This window comes from Vicugna pacos, chromosome 25, assembly GCF_048564905.1.
Source record: "Vicugna pacos chromosome 25, VicPac4, whole genome shotgun sequence".
In the NCBI taxonomy this organism is placed as follows: domain Eukaryota; kingdom Metazoa; phylum Chordata; class Mammalia; order Artiodactyla; family Camelidae; genus Vicugna; species Vicugna pacos.
In genome coordinates this window covers 31,107,352-31,133,374 of record NC_133011.1, presented here as the reverse complement: position 1 = coordinate 31,133,374, position 26,023 = coordinate 31,107,352, and the positions used below count along the sequence as shown (strand labels likewise).

Sequence of the window (26,023 nt, the reverse complement as noted above, 5' to 3'; positions counted from 1 at the left end):
GTTGAGCTTGCTTCTTCTTGTCTCAATGTCCTCGAGTTAGCAGCCATTCTGTCCCAGAGTCCCATCTTAGCACCCTGCCAGCCTCTCCCTGTCCAGTAGGTTAGTGGGACTGGGGTGGGAGGGGAGAGTGTGGTCATTCAGCGCAGACCCTGGAGGCGGGCTGCCTGGCCTTATATCCCAGCACTGACCCTTGCCACCTGCTTGACCTTGGACTTGGCTTTACTTCTTTATTTCTTACATAAACTGGAAGGCAGTCATGCTATGTATCTCACAGACATAATGACCGTGAGGTACTTAGCACAGTACCTCACTTACAGTAAGTGCTCAATACACAATAGTTGCTGTTGTTAATGTTATTGGGGGTGTCGCGATGGGTTAATGAAAAGCGCATGCGCTTGTGTACAGGGCTTCTAGGTACATTGTGCAGCCGTGTGACCTGCAGCCATTGGTCCACATGACCTCACCTCCCCATCTTTCAAATGAGGAGGGGGCGGGCTCCTCCTGCTGTGTCGGGGCGCCTGTGGGTGCAGTGGGCGTTGATCCAGGTCCTTGCTCGGCTCCGCCTCTTCACCCTCCCCTCAGCCAGCCCATCAGTGGCCCCCACCCCCGGGAGGTACTGCTGGCATCCAGGAAGGGGAGGGGGCCTCTGCCAGAGGAGGAGCACTTAGAGTGTCCAGGGCAGTCTCTGGGAGTGCAGGCGGGAGAAGGGAGTGGCACCCCAGCGACAGCACTGCCCTGAGGGTTCCCAGGGTGCCTGGTGCTTGGGCTTCTCCAGTGTGGACTGAGAGGAAGAGCCCACTTTGATTCTGTCCAGTCTCCCTGTCTCTCCTGGACAAGTGCACGGATCTGGCCTTGCTGCTCCCCTGCTGGAAAGTGCTTCAGTGTCCAGGGCCCCCCAGAGACCACGTTTCCTGCCCCTCTGACCCGGCAGCTTTAGACACTGCTTCCTCCTCGTTTTCACAGCACCCAGCCCAGTTCAACACCTGTCTCCCTCCTCGCGACCAGTACAGCTCGTGCGTGTGCCCCTCGCAGGCCGGATCACAAACTCTGCACAGCAGCAGTGTTTTATTTGCTTCCGGGCCTCCTGCTCCACTGTTGTGCCTTGCACGTAGTAGCTGATTAATCAACGTTCATGTCTGAATGAAAGATGAGTAAGTTAAGTGGCTGAGGGCCTTGCCAGCAGATGGCCAGCTGCCGTCACCCTGCTGAGTACTGGTGTCCACACGCGCATGCATGCACACGCACACACCCCCTGTGGGTTGTGTGCTTCTTCTGAGTCTGGTTCCTTGGTTCCCAGTGGCGGTCCTCCGGCATGGGACCCTTGGGTGAACTTGGAATCTTGCTCTTCTCCCCACTCCCCCGACCTGTGACCTTGGAGGCCTTCCAGGGAGCAGGCCACCCATCATTTTAACATTTAATAGCAGCAAAAGCATCGTCAAGGCCCAAGCCAGGGCTTCGTTTTGCTTTGTTGTAATGTCAGAAATGCACAGTGCTCCAGCGTGAGTCTTCTCAATTCCTTTCTGGAATCCGAAGGTTCTGCCTGACCTTGTGTCCCCACATTCCGGTTCCTGTCTGAAAATGCAGCTTTTCACGTTTGATTTTTTCCCCCTAGGTAACGACGTGGGTCCATCGTCATCCAGTAAGACCACAAACAAGTTTGAGGGCCTGTCCCAGCAGTCGAGGTGAGCTGTCTCTGGCGTCCTCTCCCGGGGGGCTTGCAGTGGCCGGGGACAGAGTTACAGAAACGGGTTTGCGTAGCCGTCTGCTCCGGGCCACTGTGATTGTGACGAGAACTGAGTGTGCGCCCTGTTTGCACTGCCCTGTCCCAGGCAGTGCCCGCAGCCGAGCAGGGTCTGCAGACCGCGCTTCTGATGAGCACCACCGTCCTCCATCCAGGTTCCGGGGGGAACAGACCTCACTTCCGTGTGGGTCACAGAGCTCGCCAGAATGAGTTTTTATTGTTGATTTTTCGATTAAGTCATGTTGTTCTGTTACTTTCCCTCTTGACTCCATCCTGCAGACTTGGGAATAAAAAGATAATCCTCAGGGAAACCCAATTGCCTTGAGATTTTCAAACATAAAAATATGATTCTTTTCACGGTCCCTACTTGTAAGGTTTTTCAGGCTAGGCTAAAAGGGTGGGGAGTAAGGGGTGTCCTTTTCCTCCCTCCCCTCACTGAAGTAAGATGCTTTGGAAGATCTTCTGTGGGCATCATGTACTCAGTCCCATCGCAGAGGATTTTCTCCAGAGGTGGATCCAGATGAGGACACAGGAGCCACTTCCCGACCCACAGGCTCAGGGGGGCGGAGTCAGCTGGCACGTGGGGTTTGTTTTCCAGAGTTTATCAAAGCCAAAAACAGCATCCTCATTTCTTTCGATGCCACCGTCTTAATCTTTACGACCCTGCGAGGGAGCGCAGTCACTGTTCCCCTCGGTTCTACAAGGGTTCAGACGACAGAGAGCCCCAAGCGGTTCAGTGGCGGCAGATGGCAGAGGTGGTTCTCCAGGCGCCGAGTCCCAGTGCCTGGCCCCCCGGGCCTGCCCTTAGCCCTCAGCACCCCATCACCCTGCCCTGGGGACTCTGACCCCCGCCAGTGGTCTTCCTCCAGAGTAGGGGGAGCGGCTTGCAGGGAGAAAGTGCCCACAAGATGTTTTTCACATGGAATCAAGCCCCCCACACGCACACATACGTGTGTGTACACACACCAGCAGCAGCATAGGAGGAGGCCCAGGCCCACGCACGCGTGGGTCCACCCGGGGCCTCCTGGGTGAGGCATTTCCGAGCCTCTGGCTTGGCCTCAGTAACTCGGTTGGGATACCACTGTGCTCACAGCCGTGATTGGCAGGTGTGCTTCCCTGAGAAGATGCTAAGGCAGAAACTCACACTCCAGAGATGTTCAAAGCAGCCTCTCGTCTTCACAGTGTCTAGTTCAGTAGGGGCTTTATCTCCACAGTCGTCGCCTCCAGTAGCCCCAGGGCAGTAGGATTTCAGGGGAGCTGAAGAAAGAGCAGTTAAGACCACGGGTGACTTGTGGGCCAGGGTGGAAGCACATGCATTCCGTCTTCCTTGTTGGACTCTGTTTCCTGTTTGGGTGGTTTGGCTTTTCCTGTCCTTTTAAATGCAGTTAGGATGGGAAGAAGGGGGCAAAGCCAGTTCTGAGGGCATCACAGGACAGAAGAGGATAAACGAGGTAACAAAAGGGACTCTTGGCAGATACGAGTCCGGCGCTTGGCTGCTGTTGCTGTTTGGGTCTGCGGTGCTCCTGGTGTCCCTGAGAATAGTTAGAACCTCTGGTTAAAGGAAAAGGGTGGGTTCCAGCTAAGAGATGCCACGTGCAGCACTCAGCGCTGGCCTTTCAGTGGTGACGGGTGTGGGGATTCACACGATTGTCCGACGACTTGGGGCAGCTTCTGGGCTTTTCCCTCTGCTCATTACAAGTCATCCAGAAGGCGGGAAAAAGCTCAGGGAGAGTCCGGAGGCCTGACACCCAAGCTGTTTGTTCTGGTGCAAGGAGACGATGAGGGGTCGGGAGTAACAGAGCTGGGTCCGAATTTCCAGCTCCGCCACTGACCAGCCTGGGGGCCGTCTGCCCATCACTGAAGCTGTGGAGGCTCTGGTTTCGTCCTGTGAAAACGGAGATGCAGGAGTCACACTGTGGGCCCACATGAGATGAGTTCCTTGTGGGTGATGCTCGGGAGCCACAGCCTGCAGTGAGCCAGGCGCTCTTCTAAGCCTCCAGGGAGAGGTTTCAAGGAGAGGAGGAGTTAGGCGTTATCATTTAGCAGGTTGACTGTTTGGGGGTCTTGTTTTTGCTTTTGTTTTGTTTTTCCCCTTTACTTGTTCCTTCCCAGGCAGGCAAACTTTGAATTAGGGAAAATAGAAAATAAAATTTGAGAGAAATTTTGAAAGCATTTTTAGATAGATAATTCTGTACACTCCTATGGTTTCCTTGAATAATCCATCTCTATTGATTTTTGGCACTTTGAGATCCTAAATGATTCTTGTTTATTAAACTAGCACCGGTTCTGCAAAGACTGCCCTTGGCCCAAGAGTTCTTCCTAAACTACCTCAGAAAGGTAAGATTCACCTTTTTCATATTTGCATGTAATTAGAGTCCCCAAGGGGACAGGGGCCATCTGTCTCTTTTGGTCACTACTCTGTCCCCGATGCTCAGGGCAGCATCTGGCATGTGGAAGATGCTTCCTTAATGTTTGTTCAATGAAGAAAAACATGAGCTCAAATTCTGTGATTAACCAAACACCAAACTTTTCCTTGAAAAACACAGTGCCTTTTCAGACGATACAGGGTTAGAATCCCCAGATACTGTTTCTTCTCCTGCACACATGATCAGAGAGGCCTAGGACCCAGGACCACCTCTGCCACTTACTAGCCCTGTGGCCCGGGCAGGGGACTCAGGCTTCACTAAGCCACAGATTCCTTCCCTGTAAATGGGGCCAGGACACCTACCTCACCAGGTTTCGTAAGGACGTAATGAGATCATGCTTCAGAAAGTCTGGATTTTGCTGACTGCCATCGTTTAACATGTTCCTCTGTCCTCTGTCGGTTGGAAGTTGGACCAAAAGACCTGATCAGATGTAAGTTCAGGCTTTAGCAAGACTCCTGCCCCGGTGGTGCTGTGTTCCTCTCTCAAGAGGGACATGCCATCCGATTATCTCTGGGTGACGCTGGCAACTGCTGACATTCAAAGCCAAGACCCATTCATGTATCCTCAGTTGAAACCACCCCCACGCGGCCGTGGGCCAGTGGTCAGGCTGGGCCGTTGCTGTACTCAGCTGGTCCGCAGCGTTTGACCTCGGCTGGTAGCTCTTTCTCGCTGAAACACTCTGCACTTGGCCTGTGGGCGCCGTCCTGTCCTTACGGCACAGACAGTCCCTGCTGCCCTCCCGTGCTGGCCCCTCCGCCTGTCCTCAGCCTCCAGAGGTTGGCAGGGTCTTGGTCACCTCTCTTCTGAAGCTGCCCTCACTCCCTAGGCGGCCCACCTTGGCATCTCCACGTCTGTATATCCAGCCCGGGTGTCCCTCCATAATCTAAGCTCACGCACCACAGCCGGTGTAACATCCCTGCTCAGGTGTCTTATAGGCGTCTCAGCCTGAAGTTCTGAATGCACTTCTGCTCCTGTTCCCTGTCTGTTACAGGCAGTATTGTCAAGGTCCAGGAGTTTGGGCCTTAAAACCAACGAGAGAAACTCAGCTCCATCCCTCCTCACGTGCCCCACGCCCGTGCCTCCACACATACTGTTGGCTCTCCCTTCGTTATATCTTAAAATCCAGACACTTCTCACCGTGTCCACCGCTCTCGTGTGGTCTCAGTGATCATCATCCCTTGTCTGGACTATTGCAGCCTCTTTCCTGATCTGCCTTCCTCCACCGTGGCCCTGCAGTCTTTTGTCAGCAGAGCAGCCAGGGTGATCTGTGTTAAGTCGGGTCACTCCTGTCCCTCCCATCCAGTGGTTCCCTGTCTCACCTGGGCAAAAAGAAGCATCCCCAGGTGTGTTTCTGAGCCTCCTCAGCTGGAGGCAGGGGGCATCTGTGATGTCGAGAGGGAGGGAGCAGCAGCTCCGTCTCCTGTCCTCCCCTCCCCCCTACCCTCTCCCCGTGGACTGTCCTGGCCACCCTTCACTCTTTTTCTCTCCCAAGCATCACCCATTTTTGAAATCCTTTGGACACCTTTAAAAGGCTTAATCTTTCTCAGCTGGAGACAGACTGCTGCACAGAGCCATTTTTTTTTACTGAGTTGTAAAGGGCAATGTTACAGAACCTGAACAAAGTCACCATAATTCTGGACTGTGTGCAGCTCCCTGGGCCCTTCCATCCTTCCATAGTTGTCACCACGATGTGGCCTGGTTTTCCCACTCAGCATTTGAGCATACGTACTTCTCCCGGTTTCATGAGCGCTTCGTGAGTGTGGGTAGGCTGCGTGCTCTTCTTCCTTTACTCGGCGTCTCCTTTGTTGGAAATGTGGGCTGGGAGTGTGAGGGCTCTTCCCTTCTCTGCCTCCTCCTCCTCCTCCTCAGTTACGTCCTTAGAGTCCTTTCTCGAGACCAGAACCGTCGTAGCCGAGGGGAGGGTGGCTCAGCGGTCCCCATCCCGGGTTGCTTTGCAAAGTGCTGTGTCCGTTTGTTTCCGCCCGGTCCTGCCTGCATGAACCAGCTGCACCATAACCTCCCAGGTTTTCGCAGGGGGTGGAATTCTGTTTTGTTCTTGGTGTGCCTGACTCCAGCAGTGTACTCTGTAGAGTCCAACCTGGGGGAGAAATTTGCTTGTCCGCCCTTCAAAGGTAAGAATGCAGATCAGAAAGGACTTTTAATTAGAGAGGGGAAAGCACAAAATCAGCTGGGAAATAAAATAGCCAGAGATTGAGCAGGCTTCCCTAGAGGAGAGCCTGTCTCCTTTCTTACTTCTTCTACTTATAAAAATAGTATATATTCATTCCAGAAGATTTTAAAAATACAGATGAGCAAAAAGAGGAAAATATAAACCGCTTGAAGTCTTACCACCCAAGACAATTTGGTTTGTCCTTTCAGTCTTTTTCCTGTGCTTTTTCAAAGTTACTATTTAAGCTGATTTTTGTTGCATGATAAATCAAGAACATTTTCCATGACATAAATTACATAACAGCGTGACTTTTACTGGCTGCATATTATTCCACTGACTGATACGGTGACATGATAAGCAGTCCTTCCTCTTCCACAGTCACCCAGTTCATGGTTGTTTCTATAACACAATGCTGTGCTCAGCTGCAGCACCGGCATCTTGGTGCCTGGCTTTGATCCCTTTTTGAGATAAATTCCTACAATCGGATTTGCATGTTTTGAGGGTTTGGGCTGCCCAGCATTTATAGTTCCTCTTCCCCCTGAGGGTGGCTCACAGTTAGGCTTTCCAGGCCCACTGCCTCAGGGACTCCCCCAGCCTCTCCCTCACCAGTGCAAGCCTCGGACTTTTGTTTACCCCAGCTTCCAACTTCCACGGGAGGAATCTGATCCACCTACTGTCACTTTTTGAGCCAAGCCACATCGGCCGAAGCTCAAGGGCCAGCCAGGGAGCAGGATGCCCTTAAATTTGATTTCCTTAGGAAAGGACATGGCTGGATGGGCCATGAGCAGAAACAGCTGCAGGACAGCTTGTGACAATTTATGACACTGGGGTTTGTCGTTTCTTTCTTATTTAAAAATAAAATTTTAAGAATATCTTTCTGAATGTGTTGTATTTTGAGAATAAAATTCTCAGTTTGACTCACTCAGTGTGCCTTAGTCAGCCGTGTCCTCACTGAGCACATACTAGGTCCCTGAGGAGTCCTGGCCTCAAGCAACCTTGCCTCACAAGAAAGATAATACTGTGATAAAATACGTAGAGCCTGCCAGGTCCTATTGGCAAATTCTTTGCATATATCAGCTTATGTTTTAGAGATAAGGAAGATGAGGCACAGAGAGGTTGTATTATCTGCTCAGGGTGACACAGCTAGTAAGTAAGTGGTGGAGCCCGACTTGGAAACATTTCCTCAAGGTCCCAAGTTCCACTGGATAGCACTGTGCAAAGAGCTCTGGAGATGGTTGGACAAATTGCAGAATCTCAGTGCCATGGAGTCCCACGCAGCTGTTAAAGAGAAGGAGGAACTGACTTAGAATTCTCCCAAACATATTAATTGGGAAAAAAGCCAAAAAAAGTTGCAGACAGTGTATGTATTGTAATCCCACTTACAGTTAAGAGAGAATTCATAAGCACACGCATGTGTATAAAAAGGAACAGAGTTTACCTCAAAGGGGTGGTGGGCGAGGGTGGTGAGAGGAGAAACCTTTTACCTCTTACATGGTGCATGAATCATATAAAATGTGGGGGATTAATAATAAATTTTGATACCACTTTAGAATGGAATAGAATGCAACATTTAAAATTAGGTACCATTAGTAAAGAATTACTATTAGTGTGGCAAATACTCTTGCTAAAATAATGTATAGATGAAAGTAGATAAATGTTTTATTTATGGAAAACAAAAGACATACAGAAGAAAATAATATCAAAATATTTTAAATGGCTACACTTAGGCGATAGACTTATGGAAAACTTTTCCTTTAACTCTTTACTTACCAATTTTCTGTAATCTGTTTATATTTTTTTATTGAAGTATCTTTGATTTACAGTGTTGAGCTAGTTTCTGGTGTACAACATAGTGATTCAGTTGTACACACACATATACATATACTTTTTCAAACTCTTTTTCATTTTAGGTTATTGACTATAGTTCCCTGTGCTATCTAGTAGGACTTTGTTGTTCATCTACTTTATATATAGTAGTTTGTATCTGCTAATCCCAAACTCCTAATTTACCCCTCCCGCACCATTCCCATTTGGTAACCATGAGTTTGTTTTCTACCTCTGTGAGTCTGTTTCTGTTTTATAGATAAATCCATTTGTATCATTTTTTTAGATTCCACATAAAAGTGATACCATATGATACTTGTCTTTCTCTGTCTGTCTTAACTTCGACTAATAGAGTAATCTCTAGGCCCATCCATGTTGCTGTAAGGCATGAAATCATTTGTTGTAAGGTTGATGCCTCCCAGCCTTCCACCTTGCATTTAAAAAAAAAAGGCTGTCCGTGCGGGGTCTGGCCTGGGCGCTGCATCCAGGGCGCTCACCCTGGGTCAGTTCTCTTCCGCATGACCACGAAGGAGGGCAGCCCTCCCCCCAGCACATCTCCTTCCAGTGACCCCCTCTTTGTGCTTACTACCTCCAGTGGCACTAAGGAAAACAGAAACCAGCCATCATCTCTCCCTTGACAAATCCAGCGTCCCACCTGAAATCTTCCAGAAATCATCACAGTTGGCAGAGTTACCGCAAAAGCCACCACCTGGAGACCTGCCCCCAAAGCCCACGGAACTGGCTCCCAAACCCCAGATTGGAGACTTGCCACCCAAGCCAGGAGAGCTGCCCCCCAAGCCGCAGCTGGGTGACCTGCCCCCCAAGCCCCAGCTCTCAGACTTGCCTCCCAAGCCGCAGATGAAGGACCTGCCACCCAAGCCGCAGCTGGGAGACCTGCTGGCCAAACCCCAAACGGGAGACGCCTCGCCCAAGGCTCAACCGCCCGAGCTCACCCCCAAGTCACACCCAGCGGAGCTGTCCTCGCTCGTCCAGAAGCAAGCCTCCGAAGACACCAACGACCTCACGCCCACCCTGCCGGAGACCCCTGTGCCGCTACCCAGGAAGATCAACACGGTGGGTGGGCACCGGGCCTGGGCCAGGCACCGTGGGGGAGCGGGGCCTGGGGGCCAGGAACCGGGCTGTGGACTCGCAGATGGGCCCGGGGCCTGCCTTCCCTGTGACGACAGGACCTCTGCCTCTTATGTTCCCTGACCTCAGTTTCCTTGCATGCAGCACGGAACCAGGCCAGTGTCTGAGTTCATGGGCGATCACACGCAGTGACGAACGTGCAGCCCCCAGTAAACACTAAGCAAGGGGTCACCCTCGTCCAGGAAGCTGAGGGTCACAGGAGAGCAGTCCCCCTCCCAGAGTCAGCACCTCCCACCTCAGTGCTTCTCACTGCATCTTCCTGGAGGAATTGGACGCAAAGCCCAAGGAGACTTGCACCAACAGAGAATTTGGTCTGAAGTCTCCCGTTCCATCAGTTTCGTGCACTGCTTTCTACCCTGTATCAGTTTTACTGTCATGTAAATGCTTTTTTTTCCCAAAAGTTTTTTTGGAAAAACGAAGCTCCAGTAAGATGCCTGTGCTCTGTCTGCCCTGCCCATGGCCACACCCCACAGGGGCACGAGCACCCCCGCGAGGAGCACAGTTAGTGGGGGGAGGGGAACACTTGTTAGTGTCCTATAAAGACAAGGTTGCAATAAAGTGAGCCACTTCGGTGCTCAAGGAAAGGTGAGGAGAGTGAAACCCATCCTCCCCAGGTGGGAGACCACGCACGCGCCCATCGGCAGATGCCTGCTCTTCGGGGCAATCTCCCGAGACACCTGAGCACCACCGGTGGCCTTGACGTCCGCACAATTCCAGTTTGTGCTACTGCACACTCGATCATTTCAATATCTCATTTAATCCTATTATAAATAGTCACACACAGGCCTTCTCGGTTGTTCCCAGAGTCAAGAGCTGAGAGGACTAAGATCTCCACTCGCCACAGCTCTGCTGGCTTCTCAGACGCCAGCCACTCCGGCACAGCCCGAGGAAGTGGCTGCAGAAGGGAGCGGGTCGTCAGGGTGGCTGAGGGGGAAGCCAGAGGACAGAGGGGAAAAGCTTGACCCAAAACGCTTACAGACACCACTTGATTTCTTAGTATTAATTACTTAACAAGCTGGGTGCCAGAAACGTCCTTTAGGAGGTCATGTCTCTGTTTCCATCTTCCTGTTTGCAAAGAACTGGAAGTCCCGCAAATAGAAGCCCGAGTCAAAATGGATCAGAAACTAAAACGTTTTGGGGAACTGCCTGGAGTCCTCGCAGTCCTGGGCTGCCCCTGCCCTGTGTGACCAGCCTGTGCTGACTCGGCGCTTTGTGTGAGGGGCTAAGAAATGTGTCTGTGCTGCATGTTCAGTGTGCAGAAGCTGCACGCCCTGCTCTACATCACGTTTCCCCAAACCGTTTTTAGACTCTGCTGTCATCTCCGCGGCGCCCGCTGGGCAGGAAGGGGCAGAGTGCTTCATGGGTTTCGGTGAAGCCAGGTTTTGATCCCTGCCCATGATGTCCGCTCTTCAATGGAAGTCACCCGTGCCACCCGCCCCACAACGCTGGCCTCCCCCTGCTGCTCGCGGCAGGGGGCTGTCATATCTGGAGAGCACACAGGGCCCGGGGCACCTGCCCACATGCCTCCCCCCTTTCACAGCGCAGGCACTGCCCTGAGCTCCTCCTTTCCGTCACTCTGTCCTGTGAGCTAAAACCCTGTTTCTCTCCTGAAGGGGAAAAGCAAGGTGAGGCGGGTGAAGACCATCTACGACTGCCAGGCGGACAATGACGACGAACTTACCTTCGTGGAGGGCGAGGTGATCGTGGTCACCGGCGAGGAGGACCAGGAGTGGTGGGTACGTGCCGGCCGCGTCGTCACCCGGGGCCCACCGCCACCCTGGCTGCCTGGAGACCGGAGGCCCTGGGAACCGCCCGGGTTCTCAGCGGCTGCAGTGGCCGCCGACATCCACGGCTGTCCGGGCTGCGTCAGGAGTGAGCCTCCAGGGGGCACCGGCAGGCAGAGGTGCAGGGCCGGCAGCCTCCTCCGCGTTTCCCAGCGGATCGTTTTCTGACCCCAGAGTGGCAGGCCTGCTTCCTTGGCAGCCTGAGCCCCCTCCGACCCAGAGGGTCCCAGTTCTGTCTGCCAAGAAAGGGACATATGATTCGCAGTTGAGCCCGCAGAACCTGCGGATGCCCAGAAATACACATGCACACACATGCACACCTTTGGCTTTCCTTCCTTTGGGCTCAGACAGTGACTTCAAATTCATGATCACAGCTGTAGGGATTTTGCTTGGACTGAAGCAGTGGTTCTCATCCAGGGCAGTTCTGCCCTCAGGGGGCCATGTGATGATCAGGACCTGGGAAGGGTGGATGCTCTCGGCATCAGGTGGATGGAAGCTGTGGTTTCTGCTAAATCTCCTACAATATTTGTAAGAGACCCCACAACAAAGAACTGTCTGGCCCCCACATGTCAAGAGTACTGAGGGTGAGAACCCCGGACTAAGCGGTGCCGTGTGTCTGTCTGTCTGTCTCTCAGAGAGACGGAGTAGGGGTGTCCCCGGTGCTGCTTCTGTTAGCAGAGTTGGGCTTATCATGGGGCCAGTTGGAAAGCTAGTCGAGACTCTTGACAAGCTACTGTCCCTTCATGTGTAAAGTGAGGGGCACAGGATCGTAAAGTGAGGCTCACTCTGTGCCCTGGATAAAGCATGTCCCTCCTACGAGCCGTAGTGTCCTCTTCTGAAAAGTGAGACATGAGTAACCGTCTCTCACAAGACTATGTAAGGACTCGTGTGCATGACACCAACTAAGTCCCCATGGAGGGGTCGGCCGGGCCTTAATGTTAACTCCGCTCTGCAGATGAGAGGCTGGTACACAGTAGCCCGGGTGGCCGCCCAAGGCCATGGTAGGGAAAAGAACCAGCCCTGGGCTGGACACCCAGCTGTGGCTCCAGCCACCCTGTGCCCCACAGGTCCTTCATGGAGGGAGATGAGAGCTGGCCTGGCTCTAAAAGCCACCCTTCTCTCCCTGTAAGTGTCACTTGAAGGCTGTCATTATTCTTCCTCGTGGTAGGATTCTCTTTAATGCAGTAGATACTGATGTAACTGAGATCCTTAGACACTTTTTGCAGGTATGTGGCTTACAGGTTTCAGCAGCTGCCAACAGAGTTGCCATAAACCTTGCCACCGTCCACTCAGACTTTCATTATCCTTCCCCCACAGCAACGAGAAAGCAAGTTCTTGGTACCCAGCGGCCCTTGCCATGTGTAGAATGGTTCGTGTCATCTCTCAGCAAGCCTGAGAGGAGGGAGCTTTGTAGCCCCGTCTGACAGACAAGGTGCTCGGCATGGTTTGCCTGGGGTCACCCAGCAGGAAGGGCGGTCAAGCACCCTGGTTGAGGGTGAGCGTGGGCTCAAGGCTGCAGCCTGGGTGAGACCTTGGCAGGCCACCCCACCCCCGGGCCGCTGTCCCTTCACGTATAAAGTGAGAGTCACAGGATATTGGTCCCCCAGGCTGCCTGCAGGTGGAGTGACCCACGGCGGGTGGTTCTGCCCTTTGGCATGGTTTGGGCGGAGCAGGTGTCACGTGCTCTCATTTCACCGATGGGGAGGGCGCACCCACCTCCCACCCAGGTCTGTGCCCAGGATCCCAGGTTCTCCTACCCCCCAGGCTTGTCCCAGGGCAGCCGCCAGCCTGACGCCGCTCCTTTTTGCCTGCAGATCGGCCACATCGAAGGGCAGCCTGAGAGGAAGGGGGTCTTTCCAGTGTCCTTCGTTCACATCCTGTCGGATTAGCAAAAAGCAGAACCTTCCGATTGTCTGCGTCCTTCACGCCAGACCGCTGCCTCCACGTAACCCTGTGCACACCGTGTAAATAGCTGCTGTTACTGAATGAGAAGCTCACGGAAGGGCCCCCTCAGGAGGGGACGGAGTGTGTGTTGTAAATACCCTGTGGTCTTCTGCCTTCGCCAGTGTTAGGGCAGCCTTGGGACCCGGCGCGCCTCACTGGTTTGCCAAAGCCATCCGTGGCGTCTCGCACTTACATCTCTCTCTGTGTGGTTTTCCAAGCAAACAAATACAGGAATATAGGAACTGCTGGCTTTGCAAATAGAAGTGGTCTCCCGCAACCGTTGAAGGGCATAGAATTGACTCTCTGTTCCTAACAATACAGTATTCTCAATTGTGTTACTGAAAATGCAACATTAGCAAAGAGGTGGGTTCTGTTTTCCAGGTGAAACTTTTAGCTCCATGACAGACCAGCCTGTAGTTACCCGTGTACACAGTTTACAGCTACAAAAACTTACTTTGGTATTTATTACAGAAAAGTGCTCTGTTAAATGTAAGTGTTATTCCTTCAGCAAAACATTCACTGACCCGAAACCTTTGGTGGCATTTTATAATGCCCACAGCCTCATCATGCAGGTTTAGACAAGTGGGTTTATACTGTCTTAAGAGAATGAGTGCCCGCCCCTGAGATATTACCTCATTATGCAAAAATAACATATCCTTCATGACTATTTTCACAGAAGTTTAAAACACAGCTGATGAAGTTCAACTTTCAGGAACCAAGGACTGCCAGAAAATAGTAGCCTCTACATTATGCATGCATTTAGAAGCTTACCTGAAATCTGCCTTTTATAAAGGAATAGTATGAATAAGTTGAACTGTGCATTTTTTAAACTTGATTGCCATTAAAGCAGAAATTATAAGGCTGCAACAATATGTTTCTAGTCATTTGGCTTTCTCAAGAGTGTGACTTCACATATCATCATGAATTAGCATCTTTCAAATGTGTTAAAGCCCCTAATGTTTCAGTTTTAAATTCTTCTCTTAGTTTTGTTCTTGACAAATTTAAACTTTTAAAAGTTTATTCAAGCAGATGATGAATTTAAAAGTCAGTCCTGTACACCATCACCGCCCCCCCCCAACCCTGCAGAATCCAGGTGCTGAAACCAGCCTTTTCCTTTTTCCATTCTCTTTACTGAGGTCGTAGATAACGTTTTCCGATCTCCAGCTCTGTTCAGCGGACACGTTACCTTCAAGTCAATTCATAACCAAGTTTTTGAACGCTGCTCTGAATCGCACTGTGAAACAGCGTCTTCCTGCCGTGAGTCTCTGCCCCTCTGGGGTCTCCTCTCACCCCCACCGCATCTGTCAGACCATTAAGAACCTCGTGAGTGTTTCGGTCTTTTAAATCAGTATGAGTTTTGGGAAAGAACAGAGTCACTTCACTCCGCAGTCAGTGGGGCTGCTCCCTGATTCCGAGGCTCACGAGTCCTTCTGGTGTTACATTTGCTTAAACTGCTAGGTTGGCAACAGCACAGAGAACTAATATTTTTAAGCAGATAATCTTGGCAATGAATGAGAAATGTTCATTTCACAGAAGCACAACTCCCAACCAAACCCTGAGGGAAAGCCCTCTTTAATAGAGTCACAATGCTCCGTGAATAATTTCTTTCTGCTTAAGTGATTCCTATGAGAACTTTGAATAGCCACCTAATAAATAAACCTTGCATGACACACCCGCAACATACCTTATCAGCTGTTACTGGAAAGTGATTTTAAGCAGTTGCTTCCTCGGCGTCATGGCGCACGTGCACCCCACACGAGAACGTCAGGCAGCGGCCGACGTGCTGGTGTGTGTGGCGGACCGTGTTCGCAGCCTCTGTGTTTAAGCCACTCAGGTGTCAAGGCAGGAAGTCACCATCCGAAGTTACTCAGTGTCCCAGTGCGTTCACTTAACACTTTTTCGGTTGCATTAAAGCACTATTCATTTTCAACTGATCTCAAAATAAACTGGTTTAAAACACACGCACACACACACACACAAGCTAGATGTCTAAAATTACACGGAGTCAATGTCTATTTTTTGTCCCTTTAGGAGCAACTTTCACGCAAATGCATTTTTTTAACACTTTTGGGGTTTTTTTCTGGTTTCGTTTTGTTTTCCATCAGGAATTTGAGTTCTCTCTAACCCAGCTTACCGTGGGACATAGGAAAACTGGGTCTAAGTACCTTTGGTGACCTTGGTGGAGTTTGAATCTGGTATTGTCCTTAAACTCAGTGAGCCACTATCTGCAATTTTGTACATGATAATAGAGTATTTTGAAGGTATGGAACCTTATGGGAAAAATAGCTAATTAGTTCTTTTTTCCCCCAAAGGGGAGTTATGTTCTGCAAATAGTGTGTGTCTTATTTTACTGTTGAACAGCAATGGCTATTTATTTTTTTATTGCCTAGAATTTCAGCCTGTTGTGTAGGGATCCCATAGCGCCACCAGTGAAATTCCGAACTCCCATCTGGATGTTACGATCAAAACATCAGTACACTTGTCATTTCACATGTATTTAATGTGACAGTTTTTCAGTACTGTATGTGTTCATTTCTACTTTTTTTAATATTTAAAATTGCTTTTAAATAAACATATTCTCAGTTGATCCCAAACATCTGACATCAGGCCATTTTGTGAGTTGTCCACTACTCTTCTGATTGGAAAAAAAATCAGAACTTCACTTGGCTGTGCTTTTGGGGATGTGGATAACACAAGTCATTCCAGCTTCCACGGAAAAACTTACTTTGGGTGTGTAAAAATGTGCATCACTTTCCTCGGCTTGCAGAACATGGACCGCAGTGTTTTTGTCTCTCCTCCCCCGTCCCCAGTTCCCTCTCCCACCTTAGGTACCCAGCCCCACTCCTATTTATGTACAGGGCGGGGGGGCCTGCACATCATGGTGTCATGAAGATCACGTGTTGATACGCTCCTCCGTGGTGCCCAGCACGGACCTAGCGCTGTGCGTGAGCTTCTGTCCCGTAGCTGTCACCGCTGAGACCACCGCGCTGAGCAGACCCGGTCCAGGCATCGGGCCTGAGTCATCATATCTCACCTTCAACGAGCCATGGGGAGCCTCCGTGAGCCTCCCAGCTCCACGGAGCCTGAAAAGGAGGTTTCGGAAGGTTTGTGACAGGGCAGCACCTGTCATGGCTGGTGCACAACCAAGCCGAGGGCCCAGGTGAGCAGTTCTGGCTCCGAGGCTGCATCAGGATCCCTGCCCGACGGGAGACAGCCTCCATCCCGATATCCCGGCCAGAGGAGCGCAGCAGCGGGATGCAGACCAAGACCACGGCCTTGAAGGTCCCAAAGTGCTGGTCTCAGTGTTCCTTTTGTTTCCTTTCACGAAGGCCGTAGATCCGAATGGCTGTTCGCACACGGCCACAAGATAAATCCTGCGGACGCGCTGCCGGGGAAAACGGCATGGAAGCCAGTGATATTCTGTCAGGTTGTATCTGGGAGAGGCTCGCGTGATCATCTGGGTGTTTCCGGCCAAAGGCCAGCTAGCTTTCCATCTAATTACAAAGTGCTACGATGTTTGCATGTTTATATACTGTTTTAAACCTGGAGCAGTCTCTGAAGTTAATGGACTGGCCTCGCCTGTGTGCTGTGAGCCCGTCTCCCAGGGACACTAGAAACAGGAGGGCACTCTAATCCTTTGGGTCCTTTGGGCACGGGACGGTAGATGGGCCGCTGTTTCCTGTACGTGGAGTCAGTCCTCTGGGAGGCAGAAGGCCTCCTCGGGCGCGTCTTCAGATGAGGAAGGGGCTGAAGTGACTTGCTCAGGGTCACAGTAAGTCATGGCAGTGGCATGAGCCCAGGGCTTTGTGGCCTCGGCACCAGCCTCTCCCACCCCGTCCTCCCCAGCCCTGCTTTTCTCTCCTCTCCCCTGACCCTGTGCCCTCCTCTGTAGTTTGTCTTCCTCACTCCCAGGATGCACGTGTGTGTATGTGTGTGTGTGTGTGGCAGAGGGAGGCTGGGAGTGATAATAATTACTGCGTAATTCAACCAATTCTCCTCTGCCTGCTACCCCCACCCATGTGTTCGAGTCCATCCCCAGTGGGAATCTTGATTTCCCCGAATCTGCAGTGTGTAGGTAATTCGGAGCCAGCAGGCATGCCTCGGCTGAGGACATGTCCGCTCCCACAAGCAATAGGTGGACAGACACGTCCAGGGCCTGGTCTCTGCAGCCTGCGGCCTGGGGTGGAGGTGAACTCTTAAACCATGTCTTCTTACCCTTGCCTCTGACGTTCGTGCATCCACCAACACTCCTTGTGTCAGGACGACGCCAGACCTACGGTCGCAGAGACTCACCCTACGCTCTCCCCAGGAAGCCCAGGCTGGAGAGAAGGGTGGATAGCAGTGATTACTGGGAGACTCACTGGGCAGGGGGCTTCCCAGAGGAAGGGGGCCTGCACCCATCCTAGAGGCCTGCATGATCGATGGAGAAGGTGAAGGCACATGCAGGGCCCCCTGGAGAGTCATGCGCCCCTCCTTCGCAGGAGGCTGGCTCCCCCACAACAGCAGCTACCCTGCACCCAGGGCTCCATGTGGCCCGGGCGCGAGGCCAAGTGCTGATTGTCACAATCGCACTTATCCCAGCTACACTGAAGCTGAATCAGTGTCTTCCCTGTTTTACAGTTTAGGAGACTAATGCTCAGAGAGGTTACGATGCAAGTTGCCAAAAGTCAAGTCACTCGTGAGGGGTGGGGGCCAGACTTGAACCCTGAGGTCAGGGCCCATGTGGCTCCCAGCCGTGAGTGACCTTGTGCCGCCTCTGCTGCTGTTGTGACCCCGGCTGCCCTTGCTGAAGAGAAGCCCGGTCGGAGCCGGCCCACCCTGGCCTTGTCCGGACAGGTCGGCCCCAGGGAAGTGTAGAGCAGGACGTGCAGTGAAGTTTGCATTCAGAGAAGGGACGGCCTTTGCCGGCAGGGCCCCAGGGCGAGCATTTCGTGGGCAGCTGCTCTGCAGAGGTCACGCTAGCGCACGGTGTCCTGGGCGTGTAGCGTGTGACGGAGCAGAAAGCCGCAGGTCTGCGAGCACAGCAGCCCCATAGACGAGCACTGAGACACTTAAGCTCCTGAAAACAGGAATTGAGGCTCAGATAAACACAGCTGTTTTGCAAAAAAAAATGTTAAAACCACACAGCCAACCCTAGTCAGGCTCAGAAGGCCAAACCTTTGACCTGACGCAAACCTGCGTGGGGAGAAGCCCTGTTCGGCTTCACACTTCATCCGACGGGATTTCAACTTTCCCTTTACAGCTCCCAGCAGCTCGGAGGGTGAGACATGGAGACTGTCGTCTGTGCGTGGGCCTGAGAATACAGCAGAGCTGGGTTTTGAGATTTGGGCCAGCATCACCTGGGGTCCTTGGTATTCAAATCAGATTCCTGGGCCCCGTCCCTGGAGATTTGGAGTCACAGGAGGGGGCCGGGAATCTGCATTTACCCAGCATCCCCAGGTGGTCCCCATGTCCTCCCCGGGGGCATGGGTCCCTCTCAGCCTCCCCAGAATGACAAGAACTTTAAACCTTGCCTTCCCCAGTGACAAGTGAGAAATCAGAGGCACAAATCTACTCAATGCTTGACGTGCGGTCAGTGATCTCTGAGTATTCCCTGCATGAGCGGGCACATGAAACCTCCAGGCCAAAGTAAGTAACAGAGCCCCCCTGCTGAAAACTGGGGTTGTGCTGGGGGAGAGGGGAGGGGGCTTGTGTTAGGGGAGGGTGTAGCATCCCCCTCCAACCAAGGGCCAAAGCCGGATGGGAGCCTCTGATCCACATTTGCTCTGCCCACTCGCCCTGCAGATTGCTGACTCCCACCGGGCACACAGGCGGCTTGACAATGGACCTCTTTCTGTGGTGCATTAAGCTGCAGAACAAAGATGCACAAGAACACATTGTCTGAATGTGCAAGCTTAGTTCCTGCTCAGCTGGAACCACTTAGAAAACCCAGACACCAGGACTCCCCTGGCCGGCTCTGCCTGCGGAGAGCAGTTGACGGCTTCCCTACCCGGGTCCCCTTTTTCGGCTCTGCCACCCTCAGAAAGCTCTAGAGCTGACAAGCCTCAAGAACACCCAGGCTGTCCTCCTGGAGCCAAGGTCGAGGCTGGCCCGCGCCCACGTTGGGGATGCCGGGTGGTGAGAGCCCGCGAGGAGAGGGGACAGGAAAGGAGTCAGAGGAGGCAGAGAGCAGGAAGAGTCGCAGTGAAGTTGGCTGACAGTCTGTCTACTACAGGTGACATGCATATGCCCTGTGACCCAGGGCTCCCAGGTAGAATTTGCGCATGTGCCGGACAAAGGAATATGCTATCAGATCCATAGCAGGCCTGCTTATAATAGTAAAAACCTGTAAATGACCCAAATCTCCAACCCAGTAGAATGAGCATATAATTGGGGCATCGTCAGTGACAAGAATGAACCACCCACACACAACGATCAGGATGGATGTCGCAAACGATGTTGAGGCCAGAAGCTGTCCTCACCAAGAATTCACTTTTGATTCTCCATAATGTAAAAAAATAGGGAATCTGTGTGGTTACCAGTCAGAATTATGGCTACCCAGAGGGGACCCAGAGGGGAGGCTCAGGGAAGGACCATGAGATACACACACTGCTCTTTCTTTTTCTGGATATTGGTCACAGGTTTTTTTCAATTTGTGAAAATTTATTGAGCTGTTTACTGCTGATAGGTGCACTTTTCTATGTCTGTGTTATGTTATCCTCAGTGGAATACTGATAAATGTGCAAACAACTCTCAAAAAAAAAAATTAAAGCCCTTATTTGTAGCATTTGCCAATTCCCAATTATCAATATATCTACCTGGCTGATTGCAAGCTCCCAATGTGATGTCACTGAATGCCGTGTAGGTAAAAGAGGCAGACCATCCTTTGTAATCCCTCCTCGCAAGTTGGTTTGAACCAGCTCTAGCAGACCACTGGTTATACTTTGACAAAAGTTTAAAAAAAAAAGTCTAAATGCTTAAGTTGGATAAGGGCTGATGAAGGTAAGCCCCTTCTGACCTAGCTACCTGCGGGGTCCCCATGCTAGCAACACCCAACACCTACCTCCTCACCTCTCTCTGCTCTTTTTAAAAAAATGTTATAAAGCTTTATTGCAATACAGTCCATACACCATACAATTCACTCATTCAAGGTGTACATTTCAATGGTTCTTAGTATATTCACAGAACTGCACAATCATCACCACAATCAATTTTAGAACATTTTCATCACCCAAAAAAGAAATCCTAAACCCATTAGCAGTCACTCCCGTTTTCCTCCAACCCCTGGCAGCCACTAACTTACTTCCTGTCCCTGTAGAGATTTGTCTCTTTTGGAAATTTCGTATCAGTGAAATCATATAATGTATGGGCCCCCTGGGACTGGCTCCTTTTATTCAGTATGTTTTCAAGGTTTATCCATGTTGTAGCATATATCAGTATTTCATTTCTTTTTTATTGCCTAGTAATATTCCACCGTATCACTAGCCTTCCTTTTGTTTATTCATTCACGAGTGTTTGGGTTGTTTCCACTATTTTGACTGTTATGAATAATTCTGCTAAGATTGTGGATAAGTTTTTGTGTGGGTATATGTCTTCGTTTCTCTTACACATATACCTAGGGGTTGAATTGCTGAGTTGTAGGGTAACTCTGTAACCACCTGAGGAATTGCCAGCCTGTTTTTCAAAGCAGCTGCACCATTTTGTATTCCCACCAGCAGCATATGAGGGTTCCAACTTCTCCACATCCTTAACAACCCTTGCTATTATCTGTCTTTTTCATTATAGCCATCCACGTGGGTGTGGAGCAGTATCTCTCTGTGGTTTTGATTTGCATTGTCCTGATGACAAATGATGTTGAGCATCTCTTCGTGTGCTGGCTGGCCATTTGTGTATCTTCTCTGGAGAAATAGGACCCTTGCCCATTTTAAGATTGCTTCAGGTGTCTTTTTGTTATTGAGTTGCAGGAGTTCTTTATGTAGTCTAGATACAAGTCTCCTAGCAGACCTGTGCTTGCAAAAATGTTCCCTCGTTCTGTGTGTTGTCTTTTCCTTCCACTCTTTTGAATATGCATCTTGTCCTCAAGAAGATGGAACCACAGCCTTCAAAACCCAGGCAAGTCACCTAAATACGTGACATGGCCTTGGGTTTTTCTCCAGTAACACTGCTGTTCAGGCTACACTGAGCGTTTCTGGGGCCTCTGGGAGCACAGATGTGGGCACGGGATTCCGTGGCCCTGGGTTTGACACGGCGTGTCCCCCTCGTAGCTGAGTGAACGTGGGCAAGCTAGCTGACCCCTCTGAATCCTAAGATTTCTCGTCCATGAGATGTGGATACTACTGCTGCCCTCGAAAGATGGGCAGAGAACAGACACCTTAGAACATTTTAGAATAGGCCTTGTATAATTTTTAACTATGTGCCCATTCTACTTTGATTAATTTTTTTTAAATACCATGTAAGACCTGTATCTGGTCTGGTATCAATTAGAGGCTCCGTGAATGATCATCCCCTCCCTCACCCTGCTGTTTATGCTTAAGTACTCGGCACAGCCCCCCAACCCTGCACCGCCAGAGTCTTCTTAATCGTTCAGAGCTGCTTTTAGTAGAGGAAGCTTGAACCTGTCACCTCTTAGTGCGGTGGGGAGGGCGAGAAGCTAAATGTCACCGCTTTTGCTTTTATTATTATTCAATCAGAGACAAACAAGTGTTTCTTGGCTTCTTGGGCGAATAAAAACTTTACCAACAATAGAAACCAAAAGAAAGTGTCTGTTTGCTGTCCTTTCAAGAGGAAGTAGCCTTTGGGCCCCAGTAGGGGTTTCTCAGTCTCTCCCGCAACATCACAGCATCCGCCACCCCACCCCGCAGAGCAGAGCCCAGCTGGGCGTCCGCACCCCAAGCCTGGGGCCTGGTCTGCTCCGAGTCCCACCTCGCTGACGACGCCCTCAGCCTGCTTGCTGCAGAAGTCAGACTGCGAGGGGCCCGGGGAGAGGGGCAGGGTCTTAGATCCCGGGGAGCAGTTCTGGTGGTTCTGAAGCTGGACTTCCTTTAACAGACAGGTGTGCTCAGGGGTCAGGGAGGCACTGCCAAAGATTGAGATGTGAGTTTAAGAACAAAAATGAAACTCCGGGAGTTCCTCATCTCTGCCCCTCCGGGCCTTAACAGTAAAGTCACTCCCTGACATGAGTCAGGCTGGGGAGTGCTCATATCATGATAAGGCATCACCTCTGCTCCGAGAACCCTCCCTGCCAGGTCAGATTCTTGTGGCTTGAACGCACCCAGCTCTCTGTGCCCAGGATGCCCGTGGGGCCAGGAGGTCCTCAGGGAGCCAATCCCAATGCAATTACCCAGTGCTCCCCTTTCCACTGCCAAGCGGCCCGTTGTCTCTGTTCAATCTCTGTGTGCATGTCTCTTTCCCTCGACATAACCTGCGGGTCTCAAACTTGAGTGTTGAAGATGCAAACCCCACATCCCCGTCTCCAAGGCTCTGAGTCAGCTGGTCGAGGCTGGGGGGAGCTGGCGCTCAGCGTCGAGTCTGCAAAACAAATGCCTTCAATCCTTAAATAAAGCGATTTCCAGGAGAGGGGCAGTCTAAACTATAACAATCCTTTTGGTAACACATAAGAGTAGGAGGAGGGAACTAGCTCAGTGGTAGAGTGTTTGCTTAGCATGCCCAAGGTTCTGGGTTTAATCCCCAGCATGTCCATTAAAAAAAAAAAAAAGTGGCACTACATAAGAGGCACAAAAAATCAGTACATTGACCAAAATTTTAGCTCTTGAGAATTTTTCCTAAGAAAAAATTCTGTTATTTTAAAAATACACATGACTGGTAAATTAAGGTGCATCCACCCAATAAAATAATATGCAGCCATGAAAAAAACGGAACTATAGAACATGCAAATATGCTTAACATATGATGCTTCAGGGCATAATCTAACCACCACCAACAGGGGACGGATTTACGAAGGTGCAGTGCATCCTGACAATGGAGCGCTAACAGCTGCCAAAAAGAAGAAAGTGGAAATTCTTCACGCGTCCAAAGAGAAAGATCTCCCTTCCATACCTGGTTCATACCTGGGAAAAGTCTGGAAGGATTCGAGTGCCACAGTTCTGAGGTCAGAACTATACTCTGTATTTTTTTTACATATGTAATTTATAGATTATATATCACGTAGATAATAAACTGCTGGTGACAAATCTTGGCATAATCACTTTGGAAATTGGGCGGTAGGATTTAAGAAATTCAAAGCGACACACGTCTACCTATTACCCGGCCACTCCACTCCTGGTGCAAAGATTCTTTCCTACATGTGCACAAGGAGACATGGAAAAGAAAATTCTTGCAAAAGCACTGTTAGGAAGAGCAAAATATTGGAATAAGGCAGATGTCATCCACAAAAGAATGAATAAGACAACTGTGTTAAGTTTATACTGTGGATCACTACCCAATGTTGGTGAATTCTCAGAAAGAATTAGCCAACTTCTCAGGTATGTACTGTGTTCTGTTCTTCTGCCTGAGGAATGATCTCTGAGGAATGATCTCTGACTTCATGGGTCCACACTCTCCTGGGGGACGACTGGGAAGAGAGCGTGGGAGACACGGAAAGACTCCGTGGTTTTCACTCGGTGGTAACGTGCGCTGTGAATCACTGAATGAGAAGACATGTGGTGACATGAATAAATCCGGTTGAGCTAAAAAGAAAGTTGCAGAAGGGTTCATCCAAAATGAAACCATTTATATGAAGTTTTAAAAATCTACAAAATTCTGCATGTTGTTTATGGAGACATGGGGGTGGTTCTCCCAAGCTCAGGGCAGTGGTTATGTGGGGAGGAGTGGCCGGGGAGCCAGGGGCACAGAAGGTGACAGAGGACTTCCCCTCTGCAAAGAAAAGGAAGGAAGGAGAAGATCTGATACAAATATGGCCAAATGTCAAGACACCAGCGCGCATGCGGAGCAGGTAGGACTAGAGGGGGCCCTGGAAGGAAGCCCGGGTTGGGTGCCAGGGGCCAGGAAAGGGCTTTCCCTGAGCGCAGAGCCCCAGGAACAGACAGATGCTCCTTCTATCACGGAGCTGACACTCCTTCCCAAGTTTAAAGAAATGGAAAACCAAACTGCTTTTCTTTCCTGGGCTAAGCTGCAGTCAGGCTGGCCCCCTCCCTACCCTCGTCCTTGCCTGCTCAGCCTCCTCTCAGTCAGTTTACTCACTTTTGCCCCTTGTGGTCCCTCCTGCTTGGGCAGTTGCGGCCAGAGGCCGCTGAGAAAGTCCACGGGAGGCCCCGTAAAGCACAGCTGTTCAACCTCGAGGGCAAACTTAAACAGCCCGGGGGCAGAGAAAGGTCTGTTTTCCAGGTTCTTCCAAGAAAGACTCACAGAGCACCTGCTGGGTGCCAAGCTGGGCTCGGGTGCTCAGAATAGCACAGGGAATGAGATGGACAAGATCCCCATTTTCCAGAAGCTTCCATTCAGTGGGAGGATACAAACTAAATAAACAGAATAAAATAATGGCCAATAATAAGTTTCCTGGCGAATACGAAACAGGATAATCTCACGGTGACTAGGGTCACTTGGTAATCCCAGAGAAGTTTAGAGCCTTCTCTGTTTTCCTCAACAAGGTTTAAAATAAACTTTCATTAATCCAAGAAAAAAAAAAGTTTTCAGCTCATGATTCTCTTTCACAGAAAGAAGAGGGAATTCAGGTTAAAACAGTGTCATTTTTCCAACTGTTAGTTGTTGGAAAGAATCACTTTACTCTCTCTTGTCCTTCTGAAATACCTCCGCTGTGCCAAGAATGTGACTTCTATGAGCTGTGTTTCTCTAATGATAATGTCTATTCTTCCCCTGTTCTTGCCACGAACAGTTAGCAACAGTTACTGCAGGAAGAAACCGGTTCTTTCTCACACCAGTCAGGTGGCCTATCCAAAGATGCAGTTTTTTAAGCTGTAAAACAAAAATATCAAGGGACAGTATGATGATTATGGGAATTCATTTCTTTTAAAGGCATTTTTTTTCCTTTTAAGGATTAAAGGCATAGAATCACTCCTTCCTCTTTCCAGAAATGTTCCGTGAACACCGTTCTGGAAAGACCACAGTGTGTGGAGCTGGGATGTAGATGATGAAGATACCTTCCTGCATTCAGTCTCCTGACCATCGGGGCCCCAGACAGCCATAGCAGGAGACAGAAAGCGGTAGGTGCTGCCAGAAAGGCATTGCCAGAGGGGTTCAGGGCAGAACTGAGATCGCTTCCAGCCGGGACAGTCAAGGCACACCATGAAGCTGGTGGCAGTGGGCTGGGCTTCGAAACACAGAATCAGAATCGAATCCCAAGTGAGAGACACAGAGGCTGGGGGCACGACCTTTTCTATCTTCTCTCAGGAGTCACCATTCTTCCTGCTGCCTACCATCAAGTGTCTGAAACAGTGTTTCTTTTTCTTTTTTTTTTTTTCCGGTGAAGACTGGAGAATAAACCTAGTCCTTCTGACCCAACCTTGGCTGGAAATCCTCCCTATTTTTACTGGTAAAACCTCTTCCTGTGGGTGACCCTACCATCATGTTCATGGGGTCAGCCAGCGACTTGGATACTAGGTACACAAGGGTGCCTTTGAATTCTAGAGTTGGTTCTTGTAATGGAGCAAACCACAGGCGTCGGGGCTGGAGATCAGGTTCAAGTCCGGCTTCTGGTGTAAACAGAGGACGTGGGGCACATGACTTTGACCCTCTGGCCAGCATTTCCTTTTCCGTCAGACAGTAGTAACAGTACCTGCCTCACCTCGAGGAACGGGGGTTGGAGGGCGAAAGGGAGTGTGCGTAAAATCCATCTGTAAACTTTTAAGCCCTAGGGATTATAAGGTCTGCTTATTAGCTATTTTTATAGGGCCCCTCTTTTATCATCCAACAAAGCTGATACTCAAGGAATCATTGGATTGTCACTTAATCCATTTATACTCATAACTGGGCACGCAAAGGAATTGCAGTTTATTGCAAAAATGTGCATGTGTCAAAGACAAATGTAAAG

At 50.4% G+C, this 26,023-nt stretch overlaps 1 protein-coding gene across 8 annotated transcripts in view; it reads left to right on the top strand.

Moving 5' to 3' along the window:
* The window catches only part of ASAP1 (ArfGAP with SH3 domain, ankyrin repeat and PH domain 1), a 311,752-nt gene extending 296,761 nt beyond the window's left edge, over nt 1–14,991 (top strand). For all 8 annotated transcript variants that reach the window (XM_072949721.1, XM_072949722.1, XM_072949719.1 and 5 more), the window contains 5 exons: nt 1,613–1,682; nt 4,020–4,078; nt 8,757–9,235; nt 10,924–11,046; nt 12,909–14,991. In XM_072949721.1, coding sequence (XP_072805822.1) covers nt 1,613–1,682; nt 4,020–4,078; nt 8,757–9,235; nt 10,924–11,046; nt 12,909–12,983 — 806 coding nt within the window. In that variant the 3' untranslated portion in view covers nt 12,984–14,991. The remainder of the gene's footprint in view (nt 1–1,612; nt 1,683–4,019; nt 4,079–8,756; nt 9,236–10,923; nt 11,047–12,908) is intronic.
* The last annotated feature ends 11,032 nt before the right edge of the window (nt 14,992–26,023 follow it).